Source organism: Sabethes cyaneus, chromosome 1 (assembly GCF_943734655.1).
Source record: "Sabethes cyaneus chromosome 1, idSabCyanKW18_F2, whole genome shotgun sequence".
In the NCBI taxonomy this organism is placed as follows: domain Eukaryota; kingdom Metazoa; phylum Arthropoda; class Insecta; order Diptera; family Culicidae; genus Sabethes; species Sabethes cyaneus.
This window is the reverse complement of record NC_071353.1, coordinates 34,693,332-34,720,683: the sequence shown is the minus strand read 5'-3', so window position 1 is coordinate 34,720,683 and position 27,352 is coordinate 34,693,332. Positions and strand designations below refer to the sequence as shown.

General features: G+C 40.8%; 1 protein-coding gene across 1 annotated transcript in view; it reads right to left on the bottom strand.

The window, feature by feature from the left end:
• Nucleotides 1–3,193: 3,193 nt before the first annotated feature.
• LOC128745549 (linear gramicidin synthase subunit C) overlaps nucleotides 3,194–27,352 on the bottom strand; it is an 81,752-nt gene continuing 57,593 nt past the window's right edge. Inside the window, exons 4-8 of the mRNA XM_053842624.1 lie at nucleotides 5,657–6,118; nucleotides 4,400–5,458; nucleotides 3,942–4,341; nucleotides 3,604–3,867; nucleotides 3,194–3,539 (exon numbers count right to left, since the gene is read on the bottom strand). Coding sequence (XP_053698599.1) covers nucleotides 3,194–3,539; nucleotides 3,604–3,867; nucleotides 3,942–4,341; nucleotides 4,400–5,458; nucleotides 5,657–6,118 — 2,531 coding nt within the window. The remainder of the gene's footprint in view (nucleotides 3,540–3,603; nucleotides 3,868–3,941; nucleotides 4,342–4,399; nucleotides 5,459–5,656; nucleotides 6,119–27,352) is intronic.

Below are 27,352 nucleotides of genomic sequence, written 5' to 3'. Positions count from 1 at the left end.
GTGAGCTGGATGTAGCCTATCTTAAGGACTGTTGGAGTACCGCGAAAACAGCCATTAACAAAGTAGCGAGGAACGTCTTAGGCCGTGTGACACCGAATCAACGTAACGAATGGTTTGACGAGGAGTGTTAGCAGATATTGGCTGAGGAGAAAGCAACACGGGTGCAAATGCTGCTTAGAGCCACCGATCAGAATGTGGAGCGATGCAAACAGAAGCGGAGACTCTTCCAGGAGAAGAAGCGCCACCAGGAGGAGAAGGAGTGCAAAGCACTCGAGCAGGTGTACCGTTTTCACGACACACGGAAGTTCTATCAAAGACTCAACGAATCTCGCAAAGGCTTTGTGCCGCTGGCCGAACTGTCAGTGTTAAAGATAGTGGTATTTTGACTGACGATTTTGGTCAGAGGTAGACGTATTTTGAGCGGTGATCGAACGATCGATTGTTGGAGGAAGTACTTCATTGGTACGGCAAGCAACGGATATGTGGCACCCATACCGAGAAGCTAAGTTAAAGAGGTTACCCAGCGACTGGAGCAGCAGGAAATGATGGCATTGGAGTGGAACTTATTAAAATGACGCCCAGACGAGCTGACCAGCTGTTTGCATCAATTGATTGTTAAGATTGGAGATACTGAACGCTTGTTGAAGTTGTGGAAAGATGGGGTTATTTGCCCTATCTTGAAGAAAGACCATATACTGAATTGAGAGAACTACCGAGCGATCACTATCCTGAATGGTGCTTACAATGTGCTAATTTCCATCGATTGTCGCCTATAGCTAATAGATTCGTAGGAAGTTATCAAGCCGGTTTCACGGAGGGTCAGTCTATAACGGATCAAATTTTCACCCTGCGACAAATCCTCCAGAAGTGAGTTCCAAGTCTCGACGCATGACCTGTTCAGTGATTTCAAAGCCGCATACGATAATGTAAATCGAAAGAGCTATGGAAAATTCTTAACGAAAACGGCTTTCCGGATAAGCTTACTAGACTTCTCATGGCTACGAAGGATGGGATCCAGTGCTGGGTGAGAATCTCGGGTAGATTGTCGGGCCCATTCGAATCTCGTTTATTCGCATTATTCATCATTGCGCTTGAAGGTGTTATAAGACGAGCGGCGATCGAAATGAGGGACACGATTTTCAATAAATCCAGTCAATTTATCTGCTTTGCCGACGACGTGGATGCTGTCGGCAGAACATTTGAGGCGGGGGAAGATCAGTACACCAGACTAAAACGTGAAGCAGAGAAGATTCGGTTGAAAATAAATACGTCTAAAGCAAATATGTTGGCTGGCGGAACCGAGCGCGACAGGGCCTGCTTAGGCAATACCGTGGTAATCGACGGGGATGAGTTTGAGGTAGTCGACGAGTTCGTATTCGTATACCTTGGCTCACTGGCAAAAGAGGACAACAATACAGGCCGTGAGATTAAAAGGCGTATTATCAGCGGAAGTCGTGCCGACTACAAACTTCACTCGGTCGAACAATCTGAGCATCTGTACAAAGTGCACATTGCACAAAACGCTTATTAGACCGGTTGTCCTCTACGGGTATGAAATTTGGACATTACTAGAAAAGGACCTGCGAGCACTCAGAATTTTTGAGGATGCTAGGAACCATCTTTGGGGCGTGCAAGAGAACGATGTATGGAGGTGAATAATGAACCATGAACTCGCGTGTCTTTACGGCGCACCCTGTATTTAGAAAGTGGCTAAAGCTAGACGGATACGTTGGGTAGGACGTGTTACTAGAATGCCGGACAACTGTCCTGCAAAATGGTTTTCGCATCGAATCCAGAAGGAACATGACGCTGAGGGGCACAGCGAGTGAAGTGGCAACACCGGGTGGAGCGTGCTCCGACGAGCACTGGGGTCCCCCAAAACTGGAGATTGGCTACCATGGACCGAATTAGATGGAGAAATAACGTGGGCCTTGTCATAAGATGTAAAGTCAACTAACAACAAAATGACAGTTTCACCCCAACAGCTTCTGCCGACTTGCAGGAGAAAAAAGTGCTTACAGCTACCTGAACTGTGGTCGAAAAAATCCTAAACGGTGACATCCAAATCCATTTAGGCAGCTTCAACAAGAAGATTGGCTCGAATAACGCGCGTCACGCGACGCTATAGTCTAGGAGAAAATAACCAAGAATGGAATTATTTACAGCGTTCTGTGGCATGAACAATATGGTGAAAGGGGGTCCGTTCTCCCCCCATTGACCAGCAAAAATAGTTGCGCGGGTTTCCCACGATGGTAAAACAGAAAACCAAATAGGAAACTACGTCAACAGAAACTGGAGAACGATCCTACTGGATGCACACAACAAACGCAGAGGCGACATCACATCTGACCACCATCTTATCAGCGATAAGCTACACCGACGCGTTGTTCGCGTCCAGCAACAGAAAGTGAAATCCTGAGATGATAAGGGCCTTGGGGCAGAGCAACTAGCATCTCGAGCCTCACAGCTACCGCTTCGCGGAACTCTTGAAGCTCAATAGTCTGACATCAAGAACGCCTTCGTCACCACAAATTAAGAAACCTTCAGCAAAGTGCGCAAAGGCCGGAGGACATGAAATTGCGGTAAGAATGGGTAAACTTTGTAGGTCGTCGTTAGCCGTTGCTTGCGATACATTGTTCGAGCTTGGTGGTCTCACGCTCAGGTCTCCGATTCGAAACTCCACACACTTTGAGTTGAGGAGCGAACGAAATCTGCAGAAAGCCACTCGATCGGAAGCCGAAAAGACAGCGCAGAAGAGATTGACCCAGAGGTTCATCGCGGCGTAGCCTGGCCAATGAAGACCGTTGGCAGTGGAAAACCTGGCTCATCCCTTTGTTCAGATGGCGTTAGTTGAGAATGGTTTTGAGTTCAAATTAGTTTAAAAGAATCAATTTTATTCATTTTCATAAATATATAGTCCTAATTGAGAAATAAACATTTATTAATAATGTTTCTACTACTATCGTTCGAATGTGTCGTTCATACTTTGTACGATTTTGTTTTACAATAAATATATCACTTGGTCAGATGAATTTTCCTACAACTAATTCTTAGGCATGATTCTTGTGAAAAATTCGAAGCAGCTTACATGTTTTTTTTGGAATTTTCGAGAAGTTCGACAAACTGTGGCGTGCCCTAAAGTTAAATAATAATAATAATAATGCAAATTGGACTAATCGCATCGATTGAAGCACTAGTTAGCGTTCGTTTGCATGTTTCGAACGTCTTTCCAGTGAACAATGACCCGCTCGTCGTCCGGTGCCTTTCCGAAGGGTTGCGATCCGTCCGAGTGCACCCATTGATTGATCTTGTAGTCCAGCATGGTTTCATATTTGTAAACATTGGAGCCAAGCTGCTGCGTTAGTGGACTGGTGTTGGTGGTTAGGATTCCGCCGAAGTTCCGTTTCACTGCCATTTTCAGTACTTCACTCTCCATAAAGTGCATAGCCTCAATGTTCCCCTGTGCGCTTAGATCAGCGCACGTTCCCATCATGAATGAGTGTAGAATTTCTTTCGTTCCCTTCGGAAGTTTTTCCTCTCTGCAACGGAAGTAAGTTTAATTTTTTTAGTTGCCTAATTTCCAGCATAAACTTATTTACTAACTTGATTGGTCGTTCAACGTAATCTAAGAATTCGAATATTATGCACAGATTGTTGTCTATTTCCGGTTCTGGTTCATCATATGCATCGAAGTTTAGAGATACGCCTACCGACTTGCCGTTGGGTTCCTTAATAATGAAGCTGAGCTGTTTTTCGATCAATACATCCCATATTTTTTCCAGAATATCCCGGTAATCCTGTTCTCTGATCAAGGGTTTGATCCATCGTTCCAATTCGGCTTTCTCGTAGAAACTATACGTCAGTATGCTGTAAAACAAATTACACAGGTTTTAGTGAAAATTTTTACAAATCATAGCGGTTATTGCTTATAGCAAACTTACTTGATCGCATCTTCTTTATGCTCGTCGGCGAGTTGATGTGAAGTAAACAGAGTTTTGTATTCGAACTCCAGACCAATGCTTGGCGACAGGTTGCCGTTCCGTTCGTTTTCTGCAAGGTGCTGTTGATTGTCGTACATTTTATTCAGGATCTCCTCCAGATTTTCCGCTCCGATAAAACTGGTTATACTGATTATGTGCCCTTTTTGGCAGAGCTGTGTCACGGTGATGACCGAGTTCAACGAGTTACCTCCTAATTCGTAAAAATTGCTCTGCAATGAAATTTTGGCTCGTATGGCACGGCCAATAACGTCACCGACAGTAGTGAACAGATCTTTCGCCAGGGACATTTTATGCTCCGGAACACCCGTGTAGTCGTACTCGATCTCGATGTTGGTGTCGTCTGAAGGAAAACGTAGTGTTAGACAAAAACAGAACCTTTAGTTGAATTTATAACTTACCATTATTGTTGGTTGTTTCGTACATTTTCAGCAAGCTTTGTCTATCAATTTTTCCATTAACCAGGAGCGGAATGCTATCCAAAATGATGACTTGTGGAATCATGTAGTGTGCCAGTTTGCTCTCGAGGACACTTTCAACCTGTAGCCCGGTTTGGAGCATGCAATCCTTTTGGACGGTGATGAATCCCAGCAGAGCCTGATCGAGCTCACCCGCATGATAGCACAGCACTATACCTTTGTCGACCCCTGGAAGTGCTAGGAGATTTTTCTCCACCTCAGACAGATCAACACGGTGTCCGCGGATCTTGATTTGCGAGTCGGTTCGACCTTCGTAGAAAATACAACCCTTGCTTACCGATGCGTAATCTCCGGTGCGATAAAGCCGCGAGTAAACGGGATCAACGGCAAAAGCATTTTCGATGAATCGTTCCGGATCGCGTCCGTTTACGTAGCCTTGGGCCAGGTTCGAACCGGAAACGAACAACTCCCCGACCTCACCTGGTTTGACGGGGGCCAGCTTGCCATCAACAATATATATCACAGTGTTATCCAGTGGATAGCCTATAGGAACTTTCTCAAAGTTGCTGAGTTGCTTTTTCGATTCGCACACAAAGTAAGTCACATCACCCATGACCTCGGTTGAACCGTAAAAGTTGCAAAGCTGATGGACACCTTCTTCAAAGTAATCGAAAAACTCCTTCGCCAGTGATATCTGCAGCGGCTCTCCGGAGCAAACCCAAATTCGTAGGTTGTACAGCAGTTTTTTCTTCTGCATCGGCAGGTACAGGAGCAATGATCGAAGTAAAGTCGGAACCAGAACTAAGCGTTCGATTTTATACTCTTCCAGCAGATCAACCAGTTGTTCCGGATTGTTTGTGATTTTCTTCGGTACTACCACGATTGACATTCCTTTGAGCAATGGACCCCAAATTTCTGTCACGGAGTCGACAAAGGTTAGGGCAGTTTTGAAGACACCAATTTTCTCCGTTTCCGAATAGGGGAACTGATTCCACTGCCACTGCAGCCGGTTGAGAATGGTTGTGTGGTTCAATCGTACACCTAAAATTCGTTGAGAATAGAAAAAATAATATAAAATAATTAAACTGGATAATAAATTATCAAGTTGATTGGTTTGAAGCTGTATCAGTGTATGTAAATTAACTCATTCACGGTCGCCGGTCGGAATGCATTGTGATGTAAAAATTGAAAGATAATCCAATATCTATTAATCATTGCTTTATACCGTACGATAATTACCTTTCGGAACACCTGTGCTTCCAGAGGTGTACAGCACCAACGCCAGTTCGTTCTTTCCAGATCCTAGCATTTGCTCCGGTAGAATGTTCGCATTGCTGAGATCGCTAGCATTTCTACGCAGCTCCGTATACGCTACTGCAGGAGTTTTGCCAAACACGGTCACGTTGCTGTAGTCTTCGTGTATCACCAGCACCGGTTGAGCCTCCTTCAGGATATGTTCGATTCGGTTCGCAGGAAATGTCGGATCGAGCGGCAGGTATGCGGCTCCGGCTTTCCAAATAGCTAGCAACGTGCTCACCAGCCGATCAGTGGGATGCATGCAAACTGCCACGATGAAATCACCGTCGCGATTCGGTTTGGACTTGTGTCGCTGCAGGATCTCCTCGAGGGCGGCCGCTGCCAATCGGTTTGCCGTTGAGTTGAGCACATTGTAGTTTGTTTTGATCCGACCGTGCGTATCGTCTGCAGTTTGAGAAATAGGGTGGATAAAGGAATTGAACTCGTGTAAATTTTAGTATTTTTCGAATATGATGATGTCAGATCCACAAATTAACAAATCTCCAAATACGAGGTATCAGTATTAATATAGGGCTACGTCTTACGGGAACGTAGAGTGTCATTCCAAATATAGCAAAAAGGCGAGCGTCAAGAAAAGTAATTCGAGTGAGAGCACTAATAAGCGGATTTCAATATTCTTATCACCAACATAAGTCGGAATTATTTAAGCATCGATTCCTAATGGATTAAAATTACCAAATCTAGTATTCTTTTTGTCATTTCGTGCTTAGTTTTCAAAAAAACTTAGCTGGCATTTTCTTTGGAGCTATTTTTCCACGATTTTTCAATGTCTCAAACGCAAAGGGGGTGTTAACTGGGTGATTTAACTGTTAGTTGACAATACATTGAAAATATTCTAATAAACTGATGAAATAGTCTGAAAGCCAAACTACAGGTCAGGTTTTCATGGTCACAAACAAGTGCGAGGTAGTCGACAGGTGGAAACCGTTCTTCGATGGGCATCTCAACGTCGATATCTTCCGATCCGTTCCGATCTTGAAAAGATCTGGTAAGCAATTGGTTAGATGAAACATAATAGAGACACCGGAAAGGACCGCCTGCCGGCAGAACTCTACAAAAATGACCAAGAACCACTAGTAACGGTACCTCAAAGGACATTTTCAAGGATTTGGGTGGAGGAGAAACTACCGGAGGAGTGGATGGAAGGTATGGTTTCTCCCATCTACAAAAATGGTGATCGACTAAAATGCTGTGCTTACCGCGGTATTACCCCAATCAACCCCGCCTACAAAGTGATCTCGCAGATTTTGTTACGTCGTCTATCTCCAATAGCAAGAGAATTCGTAGGCTTAATGAGGCCCGTGCTACTACGGATCAAATTTGCACTCTCCGAGAAATCCTCCAGAAATTTCGGGAGTACAACGTGCCCACGCATCATATTTTCGTGGATTTGAGGGCAGCATACGATACAGTCGAGCGCAAACAGCTATGGTAAATAATGCACGACTACCGTTTTCCGGACAAACTGACGTGGCTGTTCAAATCTAACCTGGAGTGAATGACGTGTTGCTTGCCTGTTTCCAGGGCACTCTCCAGTCCTTTCGAATCGTGCACAGGGTTGCGGCAAGGGGATGGACTATCCTGTATGTTATTTAACATCATCGAAGTGGAGCTATCGACTGTTTATGATTCCAAACTTTATGTTTTCGGCAGAACAGTCATACGGCAAAGCAAAACGACACTTATTTATTCTATGCCCGACGTTTCGATGTATTTAACATCTTTCTCAAGGAGTTAGAACCACGTATCGTATTTTGTCTGGTGGCTTCTGTAGAAGGTTTGAACTAGTCACATTGATACGTAATACTAGCATTAACCGAGTGTATTCGAACGAAATTCTTGCGGATCGTTTTAACATACACCCTGGCTGAATCGGTACACTATTTGGCTATGGCTATTATTTAACATCGCTATGATCCGCCCCATCTTTATCTACAGAACAGACAGTGAAAATATCTTTACACTTGAAGCAGTCGATAATGTCGATATCTGATATATATTTTTGCTGCCAGTCGAATTGCTAAATTCTATGATCTGACAGTATGTGTGCTGTGAACCGAATGAAAGCTTGATATTAGTTTGTAAAGCCACACCCTTAAGCATCCTTTAGATGAGACGTTGATTAAGCGACTGAAAAAGCATTGCAAAACTATTTGCATTGCGCAAATTGGTTATTTAAAAATACGCAAAAGCCTCTATTCAACCTTATTCAACCCGTGGCTGAACTATGGTTTAGTTCTAGAAATAAAAACGTTTTTTCAGCTCTTAAACATCTAATTCAAGCTTCGGGCTTGCTAATAGCTGCTTTGAAGCTGTAATGTAGCTCATTATGTAGATTTATCTTTTGATCAAAATAATGATTCTAGCTAAAATTGCAAGGCTTTAAAGTTGATGGATATTAGGGGTTTCTCAAACAAACAAGAAATTTACAGTGCACTTAAGTAGTTTTAGGCCGTTTCTATTCAAATTTGTGATCTTTCCATGTTCATAGTGTGTAATTTGCTACCATATATCACTGGGGATGTTAATTTAAATTTAGTAGGTACCGCTAAGAAGAAGAAGAAGAGGGGAGGGCGCTAAATATTATTTATTAAAAATTTCGAAATAGAATAATACAGGTTTTAGAAAAAGTTTTGTACTTTTTTAATCGAGACTGAAACTTAATTTACCCAGATTAGACATATCTTTGTGTAATTGGTGATCATCAAGGATAAATGGTTCTTTTTGTAAACAGAAGTTGATATTTCAAACATTCTTGAAATCTTTTTTTGTTGCCGTAGCAAGTTTTGAAAGGGAAGCGCCAAAACAAAATAAAGAAGATTAAGAAGCCACGTGTCACTTCCTGTCCTTGGCAAAAATTCATGTTTCGCAAGATGGCAACAACAGCACTCGAGTATTGTTTCCAGGAGGGGTGAAAATGCCGAAATTTTGCGAACTAAATATAAACACTAGTTGACGACAACTGTGGAGCAATCAATTCGACTACACTTCGAAAATAACAGCAATCTAATAGTTATTACATTATAGCCAAAAAGCTGTGTTCAACTAGGGTCACCAACCTATTTTGGACCCCATCAGCAGCTGTACATAGTTTGGACACTTCCATTTGATTTTGTCGTAAGTGTCCAAATTATGTACAGCAGCTGATGGGGTCCAAAATGCGTTGGTTACCCTACTTTCTGCTTAGTTCAAGTTATTTTGAGATGAACCAACTAGGGTAGTTTGCCAATTGTTGCTCACCACCCAATTGTTGCCCACTTCTCGGTTTTTGAATAATATCTAACAATATCTTTATTATCGCAGCACTCCAAACAATCAAAACACAAATATATGTCATTACCTTCAAATATGTGTAAACATGATTGTTAGGAAACAAATATTTGGAATAGAAAAATTACCTCTTAAAATCCAACTCTAAGTAAAGCCAAAATACTCATCATACATACCAGACATACATCATACATACATACAAAATACATCACTCATCGAATTTAAGCTTTTAGATCTGAACAAAAAGCAAATTTTCCCCGTATTACTTTCTATACTTTCCAAAATATCCGCATTCATAATATTTGATTAAATAAATAACCATATGTTCCTATTTTTGTGTTCTAATCTATAGTGGTTAATAATTGGAAAAAAATTAAGATTTTGTCCATTTCTTGCACATTATCCGCAAATGCCCCTAAGCTAGGTCCTACTTTACCATTTGTACTTGATTCAGCTTTTATTCAAATTTTTCCACTTTTTGGATGTCTGATTAAAACAATACCAATAATTGTCTATTTCTCTGGAGACTAAATCCGCGAAAGCCTAATGATATTACCGGCGTGTTACAATTTTCGTGAATAGGAAATAATATCCGTATCCCTAATCTACAGTCGATTAGCGGAACAATGTGTGCGGAAGTTTGTAATGAGAAATTCTTAAGAAACGAAAATTATTACGCAAAACAATAAATGGTTCTGGCTCTATTAAAGGAAGAGGAGAAAGTTATCTTGTTGCTAAAAGAACTTAAAAGTCGAGGATTCCCTTATACGAATGTACGAATGTAAAAAATAGAAAAACTTTGCTTTTGAAAAAAAAAATCTCAACCAAAAACCTAAAACTACGTTTAAATTTGAAAAAGGAAAGATACTGGGAAACAAAATTATATTAATTAATTTTAATTATTCAATAATATTCAATGCAATAATTTGCACCTACTAGTAAACATCTAGTAAATCGTTGTTCGGTGATAATTAAAATCAAAAAGGTGACAAAATGGTAACGGTACGGTACTTATAATTGGTAAATCTGTTTTAAAGAGTTATTACTTATATGTCAATTTTCTGTGCTTGGTATTCCTCCTAATTTCGTTTTTTTTGCTGTGCAACAATTGGATTGAACGTGTGCAATATTAGGCAAAGGACGTTGAGCAAGTGGGCAACAATTGGGTCTGTATGCTGTTGGATAAAAACTCAAATTGCATAATATATGCAATAATTCAGGCTATGAAAACATACCAAATGTTTTACTGAAAGGTCATTTTGTTTACAAGACAAATTTCGTTTTTAATGAACATAATAGTTCACCCGAGGGATAAGAAAAACTGAAAGTTCCTGCGTTAGGTGTGCAACAATTGGCAAATTACCCTAGTAAGTAGACAATAGAACCAAAGCTACCAAAACCAATCAGTGGAACATAGGCAATGTATGGAGTTTGATAGTCACACCAGCCCCTAAGTAGGTTGCTTCGAGTATTCAGTATAAAATTCTTCTTCTACCAGCCAACAGTCGGGATGGCACTTGCCGTATCAAGAATTCATCTCCACTGTACTCGATCGAAGGCTACTCGGCGCCAATCCGTTGAACGTCTCGACACACGCAAGTCGGCTTCAACCTGGTCGAGCCATCTAGCACGTTGAACCCCTCTATTCCTGATGCCGGTGGGGTTCTTGAAGAGAACGGATAAGTCGCTGAGAACATTGTTGCAGGCTCTATTTTGGGAACAGCTCATCTCATTGATTGCAATTTATTTTACAGTTTGTTACACACTGTGGCACCTTTTTTGACAATTCAATTTTAAAATGTTAGAAACTTGCAGCCCTGCGTTTGTTTGTTATTGTTGAAATTCGATTTTCTTTGTTTTGTCACACACGGCTTGGAAGATTTATAATAAATAATTTTAAATGAACTATAATTCACGAGGTTAGTAATTTATTTAATAAACTAAAGCCGGATAAAACAGTATTTTTTTTAAATTAAAGGTTTCCTTTTCGGACAAGGTGGAGGTGGAGGTGGAGGTGGAAATAAATAAATTTAAGAAAACAAAAACACTGCAGCCAATCGTTAACCCATCTAATCGTTGAGGAAATTCAACGCATAGAAGGAATGCGGATCAAGGCCGAGAGTTTGCGTAATGAAGCTGCCGCTGGGGTAGCTCCACCTCGTGAGATTTATAGCCAGGAAGGCTCGTTAGAATTTATGAAAAACTATAGTTGACTATAGTCAACTACAAATCCAGCCTACGAGAATTTACTTTCAGACAGCACTAATAAACCGATTAACAGAAACTAAATGTTCGATTATGAATTTTTACTGTTAATGAGTCAGCAGCACCGTTTTCCGACGAATGTAAACAAACAATATAAAACCCTATGGCACTTGGCCGCTTGCTTACGGAACAGTTTTAGCAGATCAGAAAACAAATCTTTCCGATCAGTAAATTTTTTAAACCAATATTCTGTTAGAAACTTTGTCAAGAACAGTTTTTATATTCAGTTCGGCTTCCATCAAATAAATCAGCGCGTAAATATTTCAAAACCAGAGTTGCTAGTAACAAGAAATTTTCAACTGTCAAAACAATTGAAAGGCAAGTTTGACAAACACAAGCAAACACACGATCACCTCCTCGATGGCACAGTAAAGCACAGACTGAACAAAATCGCCAAGAGTAAAGTGAATGGATTGTTCTCAGCGACGTACCCTTGATTTCACTGCACTGTCGCTCGGAATTCTTGCGACGTGGCCGGCTCCCATAGTCTCATAATTTTTGCCAAATGTTTGAAGGGAATTTCTCCAATTAGTGCCTACAATTCCTGTATCAAAGCAGCCACAACTACAATGAATATGGTGAATATAATCTTCACCCGTGCCTGGGAAGCAAGGCTATCACATGGAAAATATATGGAAAAAATGTAACGTCAAAGCTTCCGTTGATTTTTATTATGTAGCGATTATAGAACAATCTTTTTAAAAAAGCCATACAATTGCTGCATCTTTTATGAGGCGAATGGTACGCGAACCAACAAAATCCATTCAAAATTGAAAGAGCTATAAGCGTTCATAATCTTTCATTCTTTCGTGAGGCTGGCTTGAATCCAAATTTTGGATTGACACCCTGCGGTAAGGCGTAGTTCTACGTCAAAACTTAATAGTTTCGTGGTTTACTGTGACTTTCAGCAATACCATTGTGCTCCCTGACGAATTTTTGTTTCTACAGCTGCACGCTTGAATTCAGCCAATCAGGAAGCCGAATTTTTTTTGGCAGAATTTCGGTTCCTCTTTGATACTTCTCGTCCTGTCTTAAGGCCCAAACAGAATGCTGCGTCAACGTATCCGTCAGCGTCAATTTGACAGTAATCCCATGGGAAAACTGTCAGAATAACGCTGACGGACGCGTTAACGCAGCATTCTGTTTGACCCTGTAGGTTTTTGCGTCGATGATGGAATTAACGCAAGGGTCTCGTCTGTTTGTCTGTGCCCTTCTGTGTGAGTGAGAAAAAGCAAGAAATCACATTTATTTTAGCATGAAACTTTTACCTAACTAGCGGTAGTAACTACATTAAAGCTAATAGGGATCCGATAAAATGTTGCAATGACACCCTTTCTTTTCTGACAGTACACCAAAACCGTGCAAAAATAAACCGTGTTATTTCGAGAAACCGTGTAAAAAAATCGTGTTATTTCAAGAAACCGTGCAAAAAAAATTCGTGTAAAAACAATCCGTGAAAAAAAAAAAGAATTGGGTGTACATCAAAGTGTACATATCGAATATGAGGTTTAACTGGCGGTGTTGTAAATATTTTGACGTAGGATTACGTCTTACGGCAAGGTTTGGGATAGGGTGTCATTCCAAAAAATTAACAAATGCGAGCGTCACGAAAAAATGAAAGATTTTGAGAGCTAATAGCTTAGCGGTTTCCAGATCGATTTCAAATATTTTTGTTCCAATCGATCGAAAAAATTTCTACGTATCAACTTCAATAAAGAAACCTATTGATTTCAAAGTACGTACTGTTGAAGAATTGAAAATAATGAAGCATTGTCCAACTGGAAGTCATCGCTTCGTAATTGGTTGCAAAAAACGCCATTATTGTTTTAACCTTTTTTTTAGAAAAAAAGTGACAAAATCAACCCGTCCCAACAAGTCAAATATTCTTTGCCGCGGTTGAACCTAGTCCGATTTGATATCTGTGCTTGGAAAGTACGCCAGAAAGAGTGACAAAGTCTCCTCGTCCCAACAAGATTCCTTACAAACGCGATTAAACTTAGTCCAATTTGATATCTGTGCTTGGGAAGTACGCCAGAGTGCCAAACCACCCCTCTTCTTCAACTGAAGTTATCGTTTGAACATTAAGGCGATACCGAAAGTGGCTCACGTTATTGTGTTAGTGCGACAAACATTGTACTGTACATCTCATGTGTTCGTTAAAAACCTAAACGTTGATTTGAATATTGCATTAGTATTGGTAACATATGTCAAATAGCGGAGCTTGCAAACATAAACACACCTGATCAGCAGCCAACCGCACCGACTACAAACATCCCGAAATATGGTTTGTTTTCTTTATCAAGGCATTCCGATTCAATCAAGATTAACAGCAGCAACTGAATAATGCCTAGGATCACTAGGATGTTTAATTAATCCGTTTGCATCGGAGGCCAGTTTTTGATTTCTGCGCTTGCGTTTTGTTTGTTTACAGCTTATCGATGCGGCGAGAGTTGAAAGCTCTTTAAAAGCTCATTGATGTGATGAAAGTTTGATACTGTGTTGCTGCTTTTTCGGAAACCGCTAGTACAATGAAATATGTGCGCAACGAAATATCTATTAACTAATTCCAAATTATACATTGGTCGCTTTTATGAACACGTAATGATCGATATGATCAGTTAAATTTATTTTCCATTAGCAACTATGTTTTGCTGAGCGTTTGTTGATATATAGCAGATCGATGAATGGAATGACAAGTTTTAGGAAAATATAACAGCACTGGAAGCACTGATTCCGTGGCGAAAGCGTGCTCTGCCAATACAGATGCATTTTTAAGGTGCAAAACAATACATGCTTCGAACGGTAGCCATTTATCCAGCCATCTTTGAGCCACTTTCGGTTTCCCCTTAAGCCTAGTCCAATTTGATGTCCTGAACGTAAACAATTTTATTGAAGTGTAAAACCACCCCTTTTTTTAACCGATGCCACCTTTAAACATTGAATCTAGTCCAAATTGATGTTCTGAAAGTGAAACTTCATAAAAAAGTGAACGGTCATCCTTTCCTTTTGCCAGATTGCATCCATATAGGGTATGTTGCTGCTTCGTCGTAGTTGCCTATTCCCGTCCTATCCAACATTAAAAATATCAGCATTTTTATGACACACAATTCAAAACTAGTTATTCCCTAATATTTTAGTTTGTTGTCTATCATACGCGAACAATCAAAGTGAGCTTACTTACTTAATTGGCCTAACGTCTTATGACAAGGCCTGCGCAGTATAATTTCTCCATCTGTTTCGGTCCATGGCAACTGATCTCCAGTTCCGTGGGCACCCAGTGCTCGCCAGATCTCGCTCCACCTGGTCTTGCCACCTCGTTCGCTGTGCCCCTCTTCGTCTTGTTCCTACCGGATTTGATGCGAAAACCATTGTTGCAGGATAGTTGTCCGGCATTCTTGCAACATGTCCTGCCCAACGTATCCGTCCAGCTTTAACCACTTTCCGAATACTTGGTTCGCCGTAGAGACGCGCGAGCTCGTGGTTCATTCTTCGCCTTAGCACCCGCCGTTCGAAAACTCCGAGTGCTCGTAGGTCCTCTTCTAGCAGTGTCCACGTTTCGTGCCCGTAGAGGACAACCGGTCTAATTAGCATTTTGTACAGTGTGCACTTTGTACGGGGGCTCAAATCGTTCGACCGCAAGTGTTTGTGGAGTCCGTAGTAGGCCCGACTTCCGCTGATAATACGTCTTTTAATCTCACGGCTGGTATTGTTGTCCTCAGTTGCCAGTGAGCCAAGGTATACGAACTCGTCGACTACCTCGAACTCAACCCCCGTCGATTACCACGGTACTGCCCAAGCGAGCCCTGTCGCGCTCGGTCCCGCCCGCCAGCATATACTTCGTTTTAGACGTATTTATCTTCAATCCAATCTTCTCTGCTTCGCGTTTCAGTCTGGTGTACTGATCTTCCACCGCCTCAAATGTTCTGCCGACTGCATCCACGTCATCAGCAAAGCAGATAAATTGACTGGATCTATTGAAAATCGTGCCCCGTATTTCGATCGCCGCTCGCCTTATAACACCTTCAAGCGCAATGTTGAATAGCAGGCAGGAAAGACCATCTCCTTGTCGAAGTCCCCTGCGAGATTCGAATGGGTCCGACAATCCACCCGAGATTCTCACACAGCACTGGATCCCATCCATCGTAGCCATGATAAGTCTAGTAAGCTTACCCGGAAAGCCGTTTTCGTCCAAAATTTTCCATAGCTCTTGTCGGTTTACGCTATCATATGCGGCTTTGAAATCGATGAACAGGTGGTGCGTGGGGACTCGGAATTCGCGGCACTTCTGGAGGATCTGCCGCAGGGTGAAGATTTGGTCTGTTGTAGACCGACCCTCCATGAAGCCGGCCTGGTAACTTCCCACAAATCTATTGGCTATTGGCGATAGTCGATGAAAGAGGACTTGGGACAGCACTTTGTAGGCGGCATTCAGGATAGTGATGGCTCGGTAGTTCTCACAATCCAGCTTATCACCTTTCTTGTAGATAGGGCAGATAACCCCGTCTTTCCACTCCTCCGGTAGTCGTTCCGTATCCCAAATCTGGACAATCAGTTGATGCAGACAGCCGGCCAACTTGTCCGGGCCCATTTTAATAAGTTCCGCTCCAATGCCATCCTTTCCCGCTGCTTTGTTGTTCTTCAGCCGCTGGATGGCTTCTTTAACTTCCCTTATCGATGGGGGTGGCACATCTTCGTCGCTTGCTGCACCAATGTGGTCACTTCCTCCGCTATCATGGTCTTCCGCCTGCACGCCATTCAGGTGTTAATCGTAGTGCTGCTTCCACCTTTCGATCACCGCACGGTCGTCCGTCAAGATACCTCCATCTTTATCTTTGCACATTTCGGCCCGCGGCACGAAGCCTTTGCGAGATCCGTTGAGTCTCTGATAGAACTTCCGTGTGTCGTGAAAGCGGTACAGCTGTTCGAGTTCTTCGCACTCCTCCTCTTGGTGGCGCTTCTTTTCCTTGAAGAGTCGGGTTTGCTGCCACCACTTCTGTTTGTATCGCTCCACATTCTGACGGGTGGCTCTACGCAGCATTTGTACCCGTGCTGCGTTCTTCTCAGCCAATATCTGCCGGCATTCTTCGTCAAACCATTCGTTACGTCGATTCGGTGCCACACTACCTAGAACGTTTTACGCTACGCTGTTAATTGCTGTTTTCACGGCATTCCAACAGTCCTCAAGAGGGGCTTCATCCAGCTCACCCTCTTCCGGCAGCGCGGTTTCGAGAGATAACGCGTAGTTTTCGGCGACCTCCGGTTGCTTCAGTCGCGCTAGATTATACCGTGGCGGGCGGCGGTATCGTATGTTGTTCACAACAGATAGTTTTTGACGTATCCTTACCATCACTAGGTAGTGATCCGAGTCAATGTGAGCACCCGGATAGGTTCTGACGTCGATAATGTCTGAAAAGTGCCAACCATCTATCAGAACGTGGTCGATTTGTGATTCTGTCTGGCTGGGTGATCTCCAGGTGTACCGATGGTAGAGGTTATGCTGGAAGAAGGTACTACGTATGGCCATGTTCTTGGAGGCGGCGAAGTCGACAAGTCTTAGGCCATTTTCGTTCGTTTGCGGGTGGGCGCTGAACCGTCCAATCACCGGTTTGAATTCCTCCTCCTGACCAACCTGAGCATTACAGTCCCCGATGATAATTTTGACATCATGTCTTGGGCAGCGGTCGTATTCACGCTCCAGCTGCGCGTAGAATTCGTCTTTGTCATCATCGGTACTTTCGAGGTGAGGGCTGTGCACGTTAATTCTGCTTATATTGAAGAATCGGCCACCATTCTGCACATTCGGGGGTTGATCGGCCACCACCCGATCACCCGCTTCTGCATCTCGCCCATCACTATAAAAGCTGTGCCCAGCTCGTGTGTATTGCCGCAGCTCTGGTAGATGGTATGACCATCTCTATACGTACGTACCATCGTTCCTTTCCAGCATACCTCCAGCATCAAAGTTAGCTGAGATCTGTTTAAATCCTTTTTATCATTCAAGAAGTCCTACCAGCCAAATTTCCTACGTTTTTTCGTGCGACGAAGACGAAAATGTCGACTAATCGTTTTAATTTCCGTCATTCATAAATGAACATATCCCACGCAAGGCATTGTCGTTATTCTACAGCCAGGAAAACTTGCCTGACCTGCAGAAATTTTGTAGAATAACATTTGTCATGCCGTCCTACACAAATACATGCGCGAAAGCTCATAAACATTGTTGTGATTTTTAGTTCAAACGATGAAAAATTTTGATGGACGGATTTTAAAATGGTACGACGAATTCAAGAAATAAAGTCAGTTTCGTGATTTCAATATTATGCTTTAATAATCGCTTTTCAGTGATTTCAAAGTTTACGGATCGGAAGGTAAGTGTGTTTCAGTCAAATCAGCACAAGAACTTTTGGAGTATTCATTAAATCCATTCAACAAATGATGAAAATTAGAATGGCTTTACTTACTACGACGGAAATTAGAAATAAGCCCTTCTACAAGAATTTTTTGGCAGGTTATGTCACCGTAAGTTAATTATTTATCAAATTTGTTGATTGTTTTCGGTGAAATGACGACAACTTTGCATTCCTTTTTTAAAACGTGACGTTTCAGTCTACTATACTTCGACCATCATCAGACGCTAAAAAATCGGCAGGGATATTCTCCTTTGTCACATCAGTTTGCTTCTGGCGGGCTAGGGTTTATCTCACCCACTTGCCTACACGAGTTACACCACATGGACAGAAAATATATTTTTTTTTCATACCCCCCACCACCTGTAAACTGTCCATGAGGTATTTGGATAGCCCCTTTCATATTTGCTTGGTGCTATATGAAGAATATAAAACAAAAACCTACCAGACCACCATTACTATGGTGGTTTTTCTGTTGATGGTAGCCACCAAGGAACTCTTCAATCCATTTGAAAGGTATCAGAACAAAGGCTACCATTTTTTCGACTTCACGATGAACGGCTTTGTTGAATTAGCTGAACTTTGTTCGACAAAGTTCTAGAAATTTGTACGATGAAACATCGTCCTCGTTCATGTCTGATGTTCATTTGGTGGAAAATGTGAAGATGATGATCTTACACAGAAAGCTACATAAATAAAATTGGGAGGTGTGAGCTGACGGCATGATTCGCATTTTAATGCAAATTAATGACAGCTCTAAAATCGACACAATTGAAAGATAAAATCGAACATTTCTACACAGCAGTAACATCAACGCTTATCGTAAATATCAAGCGACGAACCTCATCTATTCATAGCAGAACAATGCGCGTGTGCTACGCGCTTAGAACAAGTCAACCGTAAAGTCAATAACCGCTGCCGCCGCTAACCAGCGCATATACCGGCCAGTTCAAGGACAGCGAAAGTAAAACGGTAACGTAGGTAGATGTACGATAGCAGTATGCAATCTCCGTTTCAATTAGGAACACCTTAAGCTTAAGTACCTAACCTAACATACGTGCCATAAGCTTGCCCATAGACTGGTTTGGTTGTGGAGTTTGCATCACAGTAGGGTGACAACAAGAACTGTTACCACAATTAATAAAAAAATTTTATTGAATATCCCAACAAACATTTTTTATTGAATAATAACTTATTAAGTGCTTGTTTTTTGGACATTGGCTATTTAATGGCTGAATAAGCTGCTAAAAAACTGCTAAAATAACATGTTTATTGGGATGCTTGTTATTTTAAATACACTTAGAGATTATGTGTTGGTCTCTTCTATAAAAAAATGAATTTCGACTTTTGATGGCAACAATAATAATATTATCAAACGTAGAAAAATCAAAACTTATGACGGAAAAAAATTTCATATAAAAGTTTTGCATTTAAAAAAACAGGTCGACCGTTTCACCAGTTCCCCAGCTTATGTTGTTTAAAGGAAAGAAACACAATTCAAAATGATGGTTAGTCTCAAAATCAACATTTCTTGTGTATTGTCATCCTAACATACATTTGCTACCACATAGACGACGTTGTATGCATTGCTCGTACAAATATCGCACTTGGAATGGCATTTTATTCGGTCAACTCTTGAGTGAGATTTTTTTAATCATGTTCTAAACTTGTGTAATATGATCATACTAGATTCAGCTGTAGAATTTTATAAAGCAATTACATACTTTGTTGCTAGTTGTACCTCGCTGGGCATCTGGACGGATATACGAATTAACTCGTTAGCAGGTTAATAACGTTCTTTTTGCCGCCACCGTTAATGTGTAAGCGCAGATTGGAAAAAAACTGTCGGCATCGTTATTCTCGAAAACCATATATAGCAGCACTGATTTATAGTAGCTATTATCAAATAATATCTTGCAGCTGCAGTTAGATCGAGGTTAAATATATAGGTTCCAACTGACAGCAGGCTCATTCGTTAGGATAACACTGAGTGTTTAGCCATGCTAAGGAATCCCTGGCTGCGATGCAATTCTCCAGCGTCAAACTGTTTTCCCTGGTGTCAGAGTGCCGACTTCTTCCCACTTTATGAATTGTAGTTGATGGGTGTTAAGTCTGATGAGTATGGTGGGCGGGTTAAAACTTCTCAGTCATTCTGCAAGTATCTACAACTCTTCCGTAATGATTTATCCTGGTTGCAGCAGTATGGCCTTTGATCCAGATATGTTCATGGTTGGCACGCTTGGGTACGTTGCTGTCAGTAACAATTCATACAAAACGTTTATGCAATTTGAAAGTTGATGCCTATTACAACTTTATTTAAAATATTTCAACTAAGTTCGATTGTTTCAACTTGCATACTACGTGCAGGTTAACCGAATAGATTACAATTTCAATAAATTTCCAGACTGATTAGCTAACCTCAGCTGCTTTTGAAATGGCTTCTTGATTTGTGTGATGGACTTATCAAGTTTCCACGTAAGGTCATTTCCGCAAACGGCTGGAAGCTGCGGTGGTACAGCCCACCACAGCAGCTGTAGATTAGTATCCACTAGAGCGGAGGCACTTCGCATAGACGACGGACAACCAGTACGACGGATAAATCAAAGCGCTAGACTGGCGTTGCGCAAAGTTCAATCGCATTTTCGCAATAGCTAATAAGCACACCTACAAGCCAAATCCGTCAGCTGTTTGTGATAAAATAGCCGAGAGACACGCGACCGGCTCCGACGAGCCGCGTACCGGTAGCAAATATTCTGCCATATAGGCGCTAGAACGGAAAACCGGAAAATTTATTGGAAAGGTTGTTTTGTGTGGAAAGTTATGCCTCTTATTACGCACATTTATCAACTTGGAGGTTGGAATAAGAAATATTTAATTGAGAACAATTAAGTTGTGAACTTTTTTGGCCGGCTGATTGGAATTGTGGGATGTCACTTTAACCTACAATGATCAGAGTTTTTTTTTTGAATGATTGCGGGACATATTATAAATGACTTATTTGCTAAATTGGTGCTCCCAGCGGCAGTAAATGCAAACTTTTGGCAATGTTTTGTTGAATCCATCAGCGTCAACTCAGCAGGTGGCAAAACTGACAAATCCTAAAGGAACTGTGGTGTGAGTGAATAAAAAGTACAAGTAAACACTCAAAGCTGCCCGCAAAGCTCAAACTAAGCGTTGGAATGGAATTTTTGATCGTCAACTGCGGTACAGTCACCCCAGTATTATGGGCCACCCAGTATTATGGGCCAGTTTTTACTTTACCTTAGTTTTATAAGTAGCAAACTAATATTTAACCATCGTGTATGAATTCAACAGACAGTAGCAACATTCTGTTGCATGCTTGACAGCAATACACTTAGTTCCAATGCGTAAATTTTCTTAGTTTTCCGATAGTTGGCAGTTGACGCCAATCGACCGTCGATTTGTTGTTATTTTTGCGGCTGTTATAAAAAGTCGGTCGTAAATTATAATTAACCGTACTTTGATAACAACTCATCGGCAAAATTCATGTCACTAGCGGCGTCAGAGTTGGTGCAATGCATTAGTATAGGCTTGCAATGCGGAACGCTCGGGTTCAAATCCAGCAGCGGTCGGTTAGTTAGGCTTTTTTTAATATGGTCAATCTTAATCGCTTGACCGCGGCAACCGACTTTACAAAAGTTAGGAGGAGGCGGAGGAAGAAAATAGAAAAGTATAACAATAGAACTAAAAGTGCTGTTTTATAAACTTTTACCAAAGTTTCTTTAGAAGCTGCTTAGCGCTCTATGCAGCGAACTTAAGGCTACTTTGAGTTTGGTTAATTACAAGTAAAGCTGATTAGCAAGCTATAGATCCATAGACATAAAGCTTGTTAACCTTCCTTAGACACCATTATCCGAACTCTAAGTTACTTTCAAGTTGTATGTTGAACTTTCAAGCTGCGTGTTGGACTTTCAAGTTGCTATAGATATTAACGGTACTTTAATGAGAATGAAGTTCGGTTTACAAATGTAGTGTCTGGTTGTTCAGCAAGAAAGTTCTGCGGAACTAAATTTGAACCAAATATGAACTTTCAAGTTTGTTTCTTAAGTGAAATTCGAACTTTTGGTTGCTTGGGTAGATTTTGGCTATGTGCCGGGGGGGTTCGGAAAAAACTGATTACTAACCGCTGTACTATACGGTAAATCCATCTCGGAAAGGCTACAAGGAACAATGAGATTTAAAGAGGTGTGAAAGTAGCGAAAAAACAGTAATGGTCGTCAAACAACAAAATCAAACCGCGTCGGACAATTCGGTTTGTTTTTGGAGTTTGACGTCACGCTTGATCATGGTTCATTGATTTACGATTCCACCCTCCCCATGATGAAATTTCTTCATTGCAACACATCACTTTACCACCATTACCATACCTGTATATATCACATTGTACAAGTATAACTCAGCAAGCAGAGAGCCCAACCGAAGCCTCAAAGAAAAACTACAAGGTATACAGCCCTAAGGGTTGTACGAAATGGTGACGTAGGACTGTGTCATATAATACTCATTATAAATGCCGTTGGATTCGCCACCAATAGCCGTCGATGGTAAATACTGACCGTCCGTCAGTGCGATCGTGCGATGAATGAGCAGGCGGCGAACCTAGTGTGCTATTTTATGGTCACTGGCACTGCCGCTGCTACTTTATAAGCTAGTGTAGGTGGTGGGAGAAACCAGATCGACTGCTGCTGCTGCTGCTCAAATGATTATCCGACGCTGATTGAGCAAGCATTTCCCATGTTATCATGGTATAACGCAAAATGAAACGTTAACCATTTTAGAAAGTGTAGAAAAATCTTTCCATTCTTCAATTACTATAGTTCTTATAAGAACTGTTCAAGACCACAACGGCCTGCTGCTGAATTTGCTGCCCGTCAGTCGATCCGTTTCCATTTGCCTTCAGTGTCCGATAGCCGTCGATGATAAATAAAATACTGACCGTCCGTCAGTGCGTTCGTGCGATAAATGAGCAGGCGGCGAACCAAGTGTACCATTTTATAGTCACTGGCACTGCCGCTGCTACTTGTAAGCTAGTGTAGGTGGTGGAGGAAACCATATCGGCTGCTGCTGCTTAAATGATTGTCCGACACTGATTGAGCAAGCTATCGAACAATTTCGCATGTCTGCGATGGGGATAATGCAAAATGTAACGTAAAGTGCATCGTGTGGGATTCACGTTGGCCATTGCCCGCTGATTCCGCTTGTCTTCGGGGTCGGTGTTGCCGTCAATAGCCAATTGGATTGGAAAAGGGGTGTGGCTTACAAAGTGGTCTCAAAGGTTATCATTTGGATCCAAATCCTTTGGTGTATCTAATTGTCGTCCGTGCCTGTGAAGCTAGGCGATCACAAGGGAAATGTATGGGAAAATTCGACCTTAAAACTTTACACACATTTTCACTATTTAGCGTATAAAAAATTATTATTAATATGTTACTATAAAATTGCTGGACATTTTATCTATCCAACGACATATTAACTGTTATGTTTCGTTCAGTAGTATAGTAGCTATTAGCGTTTGAAATATTTCATTCAAACGTTACACTTCTATTTTTCGTTTTTACAAAGTGCTACCCAGTCCCAGTATAGTAAACAAAGACGTAGTCCTACGTCAAAAAAAGAATGACTAGAATCCGGTCTCGAAAACTGCACGACCTGGTGCTAACGAAACACGATAGATGTGACACATCACTGACTCGACGATTAATAAGGGCCCTATTCTGTAAGTCACGTCGAGCAACTCGACTCGACTCAATCAATGTCGAATGTCGAATGTGCGGGAAGAATGGGCCGCATAGTGGCTAGATAAATAACCAAAACTAAGCAAGTTCAGGCGTTATTTGCTGACAGTTGAGTCCCTACCAATAAGCATAAGTATAAGCAGTAAATCAATCATTTATTAGCATCCCTGGCGTTTTATACTACAGGTTGCTGTTTATCAGCCTTTTGATTGCATAACTGTTGTAAATTGGCATCCACAGTTCTATTTAAATTCTTCTTGTTGGTAACTAGCTGCAAATAGCAACCAATAAGCATTGTCAGCATTATAAGAGAGCTAGCAGTAAAGTAGCCGCATATTTTGCCAAAATAGCATTTAAGTAGCATTTAAAGCAACTTAAATGCTTATTGGCTTGCATTTAAATTGCATTGAAAATGCTTATTGGTTACCTGGGTAGCTTTTTAGCGGTTGACTCAGTCACAGTTACTCGACCAAATCGTGTCGCATGTGACTTACATAATACCGAAAGTGGACTAGTCGAGTTTAGCGAGAGATCTATCCTTTTGGAACCAGTGTGAAAATGAATGTTTTGTGACGGACAAGATAATGAATTCAAAAATATACAAAAATAAGTGCCTCGTCAAACGGATTTTACCCTCCATTGACCTGTTCCAATATAGCAAGGGCATGTTACAATGGTACAATGACACAAGGGACTACATTACAATGGACTTCAGTTCAGAGCTGAGCAAGCTTGCTTTTGCTCATTTTTAGCATACAGAGACAGCGCAATCAACTTCTCACGACGACCAAGAGCTTTTATTTTCTTTCCAAGTGTTTGCCTCCGAATGATGCATGCATCCTGTTTTCTCTGACAACCACTCCATCTTGCGCAAGAGGAGCACAACTACAAGCAGAGCTAATTTTCTCTTCACACACCGGAGACAATAGACTATTATCCGTATCCCAAAGAGAATATGGGACTGAAATGTTTTGCTCCGTGACCTTGAGAGCATGCATTCGGTAGTGCTCCGGCAGAAAAAGAAAGATGAAACAAAATTTACGCTCACTCGGCGGCAGAGCAAAGCAGCAAAGCACTGAGGAAGCAAAAAAACTCTACGCTTGTCGAAGAAGAGACAAGTGGAGACAATTGTCTCCAGGTCCGTCCAATATTGAAATAATGAGGGATAATGCAGCGAAGCAGTACCCGAAAAAAAATTTACATTAAATTTTGTAGTAGAAACAATGCATCTACAATAGTTTTTATTGTGAACATTGAAACTTATGGTAAATTTAGTGTAAAAGTGCCTCAAATCCAAATTTTATTAATATTTTTGTTTCTTATTTTACGCTATAAAATTGGCCATATTTCATCATAAATTTACTGCCTCTTTTAAATATATTTTGTTTTTTCGCCTAAAAAATTACCATAAAAGGACGATAACTTTTACCACAGACAAACAGACATAACTCTTGGAAGAAAAATCAACAAAAATTATCGTACCTCACATTTAGCCTGAACACTAGCACCATCTATGATCGACATTCCCATATATCAAATAGCAATATGGGTGTCCCTCGAAGAAGCAAGTATTTTTTATGGGGAATTCTCCTTCTTTCGTCAAAAAGCGCCACTTTGACCAAAACGGAGACATTCCCAACTAACCCCAAATTTGAAATGACGGTTTTATCGGTACGAAGAATGAAAAACGAGTGTTATGTCTGTTTGTCTGTGCTTTTACTGTAAATGAAGATTTTTGTTCGCGGAAAACTAGATTTTTTTATTGTTAAGATACTTAACAACCCGTCATTTTTATGATAGAATCTTTGAGAACCATGAAAGTTATGGTGGACAACAATAAGTTTGATAGTTTGGTTATCTTTTCGGACGATAACTTTTATTGTTTTTACTGTATGTTGTATCCTACACTCAAAATATATTTCACGTCGAAGTTACCTGAAAAGTTATGTAAATATTTTCCATCCAGCTTTTCCTGTACTATTTACGTGATTTTCGGGTAGTTCAGGTAGGTAGTTAACGTGAAAATCAGATAGATGTTATTATTTTTTCCAATAACAATCACCTGAAAGTCACGTAAATCCCTGTAGAGAAATTTACGTGATTTTCCACGGGAAAAGGACGTGTGGATTATTTTGAGTGTACTGTTACCATAATTTTTATCTTTGTGTTGTGGTTATTTTTTTTCGCGTAACCAGCGACATTAGTCAGATGAAGAATTTGAGGTGCCGACTGGTTAAAACCGTGATTAAAAAAGGTGTGCGCCGGCTGATGAGCGGTATCAACAGTAAAGTTAAAAAATTCGTTCGAAACATCAATGAGAAATTTTTTTAGTGTTTCATGAAATGTAACATAATTACGCTCCTTTGTTAAACAGTGTTTCGATTAAAAAATTAATCACTATGGTACACTTTCTACGGCGCTTAGTGATCCTGGACAAGCCATCCAAATCCGGGACAGTTCCGCATATTCCGGGATGTCTGTAAGCCTAGCTTAAATTGACCAAATATCGCCGATTCTACTGTGTCATTACTGGATTTGGAAAAGTTGTCTTGAAAGACCAAGCATTCCGAAAGTGTCCCGTATTGATTAAATTTTTTGTCGTGACCATTGAATATTGAAGCTCATAGAAAAATACATTATAGGCGAGACAGATTTTTTGACGTAGGACTACGTCTTTGTTTACTATACTGGGACTGGGTAGCACTTTGTGAAAACGAAAATAGAAGTGTAACGTTTGAATGAAAGATTTCAAATGCTAATAACTACTAAACTACTGAACGCAACTGAACAATTTATATGTCGTTGGATAGATAAAATGACCAGCAATTGGAGCAAATGCAGGAGTAGGAGACCAATATTAAGAAGGTCGTAAAGGGGGGCTCCTATATAAATGAAACACAAATTTCCTCAAAACTCGAGAACTAATCATGCAAATGGAACCAAATTTGCCATGTAGGGGTTGTAGAAGGCAGGAATTTTTTAAAACATATGCCAGAAATGAAGTTTACATTAGTCTTTGATCTAATGATCTGATATAGTCCTACGTCACCCTTTCGTACAACTTTTAGGGCTGTATACCTTGTAGTTTTTTCTGGAAATTTCGAAAAGTTTTTCAAGAATTTCTGTATTTATTATTACAAAGAATTGTAGAAATAAGTACATTCAGCTGACAAATTTTGAAAGTTTTGTATTAACGTACCTTTGAATAAATTTGCTAGGTTCTGTAGAACCAGTGAAGCAAATAAACAATTCAATATATCCCGCATTTATCTTGAAATAATCTGGTCACTTTAACTTAACCTAAGGTCACATACGATCATAGAAACGAATTAGTAGCGCCATATCTATTTAGAAACGAATTAGCTTAAACTAGGTAGTTTAACCGGTTTGATACATTGTTGCGATTAGTTGAATAGTTTACAATCCAACCGCTAAGTGGAGATACTGCCCAATAAGAAGTACAACTTTATACAGCAACCTTTGCAATAAATTGTCTGGCTTTCTGTTCTAGCGTCTATACGCGTCTGTATAGGGGACAGCTGCTGACACAATTTTTAGTATTACTTTTGATGTGAATGGTTATACAAATGTACATGAATTTTTGATATAATATCGAAAAATTTTGCTGTATTTCAATGAGTAGTTCACAAATTGGGCAGAATTTTCTAGAACTTGAATTTATAGTAAATTCGTATTTGAATTTCTATACAGCACTGTAGCTGTACCCCTACTATTACAGTTATTGTTGAAAAAAGTCTTTCTTAGTCTTTCCAAGAGACGAATGAAATTGTAGAAGTAATGAAACAAAGCTGGTTGATACTATCTTCAGAGCGAGACAAGACCCGTGAATAGGTCGGATTTAGCTAAAGCTAGGTTGAAACTACTCAAAATGCCCTTAAAGTGTACAAACTCAAATTTTGGGT